Here is a 6,091-nt window from a genome sequence, read left to right as displayed (position 1 = left end):
GTAGTCGAGTGAAAGTTTTTAGTTGAAGAGATATGGAATTTATGCGCACAAAGAAATATAAAAATAGAAAAGAAAATTAATTATCATTGACATATAATTATGTTATTATAAATTATACTTCATTCACAGTCATGAATTTTGCTATGATAACTTATGATATTTATTGATTGATAACTACCGAAAGTTACATTTTAGAAAGTAAGAAATGAAAGTTCCTAACTACAAAAGTTGAAACTAAAAAGCATATAATATGGAGAATAAGAAAATGAAGTATAATTCTTTTTAGTAATTCCACATATGATTGAAGATTAATGTGAGTCTCCAATATATATTGCGATATATAATTAATAGATAGATAGGTAGGTATTGATATGAAAAGAATTTATTGCAATAATATATACCCCTAAAAAAAGATATACAGTGTGATAAGAAAATTTAGAATGGGAGAGAATATATTCAAATTATCTTCAATAGAATAGAATGAAGTAAAAACAAAAAAGTAAAGATGAAGAGTAAAATGATTATAATAAAAAGAGAGCAGAATAGTAGCAACTCAAAAATAAAATTAAGGTGCTCTTTTCTCGGGCCGAACCCGAACCCAACTAAAATAGCCCATGGCCCGCAGCCTTAAGAGAGACGTTACGACTACGAAGTGTAACGGCTCTTTAATTTCAAACTCGAATAAACAAAAAACCTAAATTCCTCCTCCATCAATCAATTTCCATCTCCCGTGTTCATTTCCTTTCTTGAATCTTTCTCTCTCTCTCTCTCTCTCTCTCTCTCTCTCTCTCTTCTCAGTAAATCTTGAATCCCTCTCTCCGTTCAAGAATTTCTGAACCCAGAAGAAAAAAATTCAAAGAATTCTCTGTTGTATAGTTCTGGTTGGGTTTGTAGATTATCTCGTCTCCCTAGGAAAATGGCTCCCACACCTTCATCAAAATCAAATCTTTCGACACCATCAACGAAAGCAAATGCAGCTCACCACCACTCCAAAACTCCTCAATCAAAGCAGCGCCTAAATTTCACAAAGGAAGCGGCGGCGAACGCGTCGGAGCACCCAGTGGAGGTCATAGGTCGAATCCGCGACCACCCAGAACTCAAGAGCAAGCTCAACGCGAACCCTTCAGCCCTACAAATCACCGGAGATGGCAAATCCGTGAGAGTGAAGACTGAAATCGGGTACCGGGACTTCACTCTCGACGGCGTCTCGATGTCGGAGGAGGACGATCTCGAGGGCTTCTACAAGAAGTTCGTGGAGTCGAGGATCAACGGCGTGAAGATGGGCCAGAAATGTACGATCATGATGTACGGCCCGACCGGGTCGGGCAAGAGCCACACCATGTTCGGGTGCTTGAAGCAGCCCGGGATAGTGTACAATTCCTTGAAGGGTATTTTGGGTGAGGAAGATGAGGAGTTAGGGCTGGGGAATTTTGTGCAGGTGACTGTCTTAGAGATTTATAATGAGGAAATTTATGACCTTTTGTCTTCAACCAGTAACGGTGGAGGGTTTAATTTTGGATGGTCAAAGGGTGGTTCTGCTTCTAAGGTGATGATTTCTTTTTGGTAAAAGTTTGATTCATTTTGAGGTTTTGATTCTATTTGATCTTTCCTGAGTAGTTTGATTAATTTTGAGGTTTATGGTTTGGTGAAGCTTGTTTCGATCATGTGGATATATGATGATGAATGCCTCATTTGAGGTTTTGATTTTATCTGGTCTTTCTAAGTAAGTAGTATGTGAAGATTAGCAGTTGATGATTTGGTTTGACATAATGAACTGATTTAGTTTGCTTGATCGTTAATGAATCTTGAACTCAACATCTCAATTGCAGATTTTATAGCAACTGCAAATTCAGGCTCTTAATTTAGCTATGTTTTATGCAGGTGAAGCTGGAGGTGATGGGGAAGAAGGCAAAGAACGCAACTTTTATATCAGGAAACGAGGCTGGGAAGATACTGAAAGAGATTCAGAAAGTGGAGAAGAGAAGAATAGTGAAGAGCACTCTTTGCAACGAGAGAAGCTCTAGAAGCCATTGCATGGTACTTTCCTTTGAAACTTTGATAATTTGAAGGGCCACATGATATGTAAAATTAATCGAGAGTTATTTTCTTCACGTGTGACAGATAATTGTTGATGTTCCGACTGTTGGAGGACGCCTCATGCTTGTGGATATGGCTGGCTCCGAGAATATAGAACAAGCTGGTCAAACTGGATTGGAAGCAAAGATGCAGGTACATATATAGCTAGCTATACTCTCTCTTAAAAAGCTGTATTTATTTATGAAGATTGTGAACTAATTCTCTGCATATACACACAGACGGCAAAGATCAACCAAGGCAACATAGCACTGAAGAGAGTGGTCGAATCGATTGCAAATGCTGACTCTCATGTTCCGTTTCGTGATAGCAAGTTAACCATGCTTCTTCAGGTTTGCTTATGATCTGTAAGCTCAGTTATTTTATGGAATCGTTCATTGATTTGTGAAACTGACTCGACTTTTTTGAGCAGGATTCCTTTGAGGATGACAAGTCCAAGATTTTGATGATACTATGTGCCAGCCCTGAACCAAGGGAGTTGCATAAAACTATTGCCACATTAGAATATGGGGCGAAGGCAAAGTGCATAGTTCGAGGCCCTCATACACCGGTTAAAGGCGCTGAAGATTCTTCGTCTGCTATTATAATGGGGTCGAGGCTAGCAGCTCTGGACCAGTTCATCTGCAAGCTACAGATTGAGAACAAAACTCGGGAAAAAGAGCGAAACCAGGCCCAAAAGGAGCTAACCAGGAAAGAAGAAGAAGTGTCTTTGCTAAAGGCAAAGCTTGCTCTAGCAGAACAAAGAGGAGTTGAAGCAAGTGAAGAGGAGATCAATTCGAAAGTCAATGAACGCACACAGAGGCTGAAGAGCGAGTTGGAGAGGAAGATACAAGAATGTGAGAACATGGCCAATGAACTCGTTGAAATGGAGAGGCGAAAGATGGAAGAAAAGATTCTCCAACAGCAGCAGGAAGTTGAGATGCTGCGCCAGCGCTTGGAGGAGATTGAATATGAACTTCGTCTCTCAAGGGGTGGGAGCTCTTCCGTGGATGTGGTGGAAGGGGGGGGAAGCTTCATGAAGAAACTGTTGCAAGCGTGCAATGAAGATTCGGACATGGTTAAGTCCATGGATTTGGACAAATCATTGGACTTGGAAACGAAGGTGATTTACAACGGAGATGTAAATGGCGGTGCTAGTGTTGTTTCGGGCTATTCCTACCTCAACGAAGGCATGTACAGTTTCTCAAACAAAAGATGCTTGACTACTGTGTATGAGGAAGAAGAATGTGAGAATGAGGATGAAGACAAGAACAGTCACATTGATGACGAAGTGCAGAAGGAGGTGATCGAGGAGAAACAGATGATAGTGACACCGCGGGATCAGGGGAAGTCTCGTTTTGGTGATGCATCAGAGCACGAACGGCTTGGATTGCATGATGATGCTGAAAACTCTGAGGAAACGGCTGCCTCTCGCCAATTGAGGATACACAATATTTTCACCCTGTGTGGAAATTATAGAGAACTTTCGCAGCACTGTAACACTCCTACGCCTGCTATGATGACATCAGACAATACTACTGATTTGTCTGATCAATCGAAGAGCATCTCGAAATTAAGGGTTTCTGGTGAGGTAGCTGCAGAGAAATTGGAGGAGGATCACGTTGAAGTATACGTGAAGTGGGAGGCCTCAAAGGAGAATCCAGGGAAGTTCATTACGACTATGAAGGTTTTGAAAGACTCTACTCTTGCGGACTTGAGGAAGTTGATAGAAAAGCATCTTGGTGATCAACAACAGTCTTTCACATTTCTGGCTCTTGGGGTAAATGGCCTCATCCTCTCTCTCTCTCTTTATCTCTCTCTTATTCACACACACTTATGAATGAATGAATGAGCAGGATCCTTCTGGTGCTCCTGTGGCTAAGGAGAAGGAAGCGAGTATGCAGACGAGCAAACTCCCTCTTTGCAAGAACCAGCTACGCGGTCATCTGGCCTGTTTACGTCCAGTGAAGGCAGTTCAGTGGGCAACACGTCAGCCCTTCAGTCCGATCGAAAACAAGGTGGCCACGACTCCCATGGCACATCTGACAAAGAAGGCGGATGAGTGCCTGTCACTTGATGTACCACATTTGAACTCCACGCCATTTATTACTGTAAGAAGGCACTAGGTTCTACGAGTATATGCTGTGTGTATTATGTACTCCTGGTGCATCAACCAGTTGCAAAAACATGTTTTCTTCTGCAAATATTTGCATTCTTTTGCCATATTTTATTTTTTATTTTTAAATTCTGTAGTTTCTTTATCAGTCAAGAGAAGTTAAATTTGAAGTGTAAACTGTCACAAATGATAGTATTTCACTTGGAATTTCAAGAATGTTGAATATTTCACAATTATAAACAAATATAACCCTCCTTTAAAGCCAAGTTGATAAAATGGGAGTAATTTTGTAGGAAGGCTAATTCGGATGTGTCCAATAGCAAGAATGCCTGTGATGTAGCTTTCAAATCACATTACAATATTTTATTTTCCAGTGTGAAGTCCATAGAATAATAGTAACATAGGTGGCAGCATATTTGTGTTGAAGTAATAATGTAGAATACCGGAAAACAATAACAAATCCTCAAGCAAGAATAATTGATGCAGAGGCATTCAATTTTCAACATCTCCCCACAAAAATTCAAATGCAGGAACCTTACTGTTCTGTTTGAATGCTGAGGAACAAGGTCCATTGGATTGAGAGTCCTTTTCAGACATCATAAGATAAGATAGTCCAACCAGCTGCCACCATATTCCCAAGACTTCAATTACACGGTCTCAGAATATATAAACAAGTCGTGCTTTGCAAACACAAACCAACGAAACCAACCAATATCTCCTCTCCCAACTCTAAACAATACAAAAAGACACATCTATGTAAACCTTACATCAACAACATCCTTCCCATTATGTTAAGGAAGCCAATGTACCTAGTCAATTGTGAAATGCCCATAAGTTAAAACCACCCAAGGCCTTAAAGTATTAGCTTTTCTTGTTCGATCGTATAGCTCAAAACACCAATATATTTAATAGCCTTTACCCCCATTAAGCATCTCTCTGAGCTGCAAACTCTCCAAAAATCAGCTTAACAAACAAACAAACGAAACAGACGTTACTTGAGGATGCCTATTTAGGATACCAAACACCTGGTTAAGCCTAGATATGTTCCCTATCATGGCCTTATCTTGCATACCAAACAAGGCCTAAGTGCTTTCACTGCAAAATTACGTGTAATAAGGAAGGATCACACTTTTTTAAAAAGATGAAAACATCTACGTTGACGTTGATGGAAAAAAATCCAGTTATCTCCTAAAAAAGAAGCTCTCAAATGTCGTTTAATCACATAACTATATGGGGTGTGATCGTACTTTATTTGCTTGTTTTAGTTATTGTGTTGTTTAAATTATTATTCTAGGATTTGTTTATGTTGTTTGTGTAATTTCAATGCACTTCCAATGTAATTTTAACTTCTTGTAAGAAAATATGTGACTTCCTGCATTATCGGGACTTTATTTCCAATAGCATTTAACTTTGTGTCACTTCACATGTGATTCTCTGCATGTTCTGCATTTAACTTTATTTTCAAAAATTTACTGCAACTATGAGGGTGTTGGCATACGACACCTCAGCAGATATGCATGGCGAATATTTACGAATGAGTGCCCAAGTTATTCGTAAATTATTCATTAAATTTGTTGAAGGTGTAACTTCCAACTTTGGTGCTGAGTACCTCAGAAAGCCCACTGAAAAAGACATGGCAACTCTTCTTCATGTCATAGAACGACGAGGTTTTTCAAGCATGGTGGCCAGTCAATATTGTATGCATTGGAAATAGAAAAATTATCCTACTGCAAGGGTAGGGCAATAGGCAGGAAGAAGCAAGCCAACAATCATTTTGGAAACAGTTGCATCATAAGACTTATGGATCTGGCATGCATTTTTTGAAAGGTTAATTGCAGAAAATACACAAACTTTAGTCACTTTTCCATTCTGCACACGAACTTTGAAACTTGCATTTTTAAT

General features: G+C 39.5%; 1 protein-coding gene across 1 annotated transcript; it reads left to right on the top strand.

Annotated features, from left to right (window-relative positions):
• Nucleotides 1–712: 712 nt before the first annotated feature.
• Nucleotides 713–4,296, top strand: LOC131001215 (kinesin-like protein KIN-10A). The gene is made up of 6 exons (XM_057927540.1): nt 713–1,546; nt 1,882–2,037; nt 2,122–2,229; nt 2,316–2,426; nt 2,507–3,853; nt 3,930–4,296. Exons 1-6 carry the CDS (start codon nt 917–919, stop codon nt 4,197–4,199), a joined length of 2,622 nt encoding a protein of 873 aa, XP_057783523.1. The 5' UTR covers nt 713–916; the 3' UTR covers nt 4,200–4,296.
• Nucleotides 4,297–6,091: the final 1,795 nt, after the last annotated feature.

Source organism: Salvia miltiorrhiza, chromosome 8 (assembly GCF_028751815.1).
Source record: "Salvia miltiorrhiza cultivar Shanhuang (shh) chromosome 8, IMPLAD_Smil_shh, whole genome shotgun sequence".
Taxonomy (NCBI): Eukaryota; Viridiplantae; Streptophyta; class Magnoliopsida; order Lamiales; family Lamiaceae; genus Salvia; species Salvia miltiorrhiza.
This window is presented reverse-complemented; position numbering and strand designations above follow the sequence as displayed.

Coding starts and splice junctions, on each gene's coding strand:
- LOC131001215 (XM_057927540.1), top strand. CDS start 917: ATGGCTCCCACACCTTCATCAAAATCAAATCTTTCGACACCATCAACG. Junction 1,547..1,881: donor AGGGTGGTTCTGCTTCTAAG/GTGATGATTTCT, acceptor TGTTTTATGCAG/GTGAAGCTGGAGGTGATGGG. Junction 2,038..2,121: donor GCTCTAGAAGCCATTGCATG/GTACTTTCCTTT, acceptor CACGTGTGACAG/ATAATTGTTGATGTTCCGAC.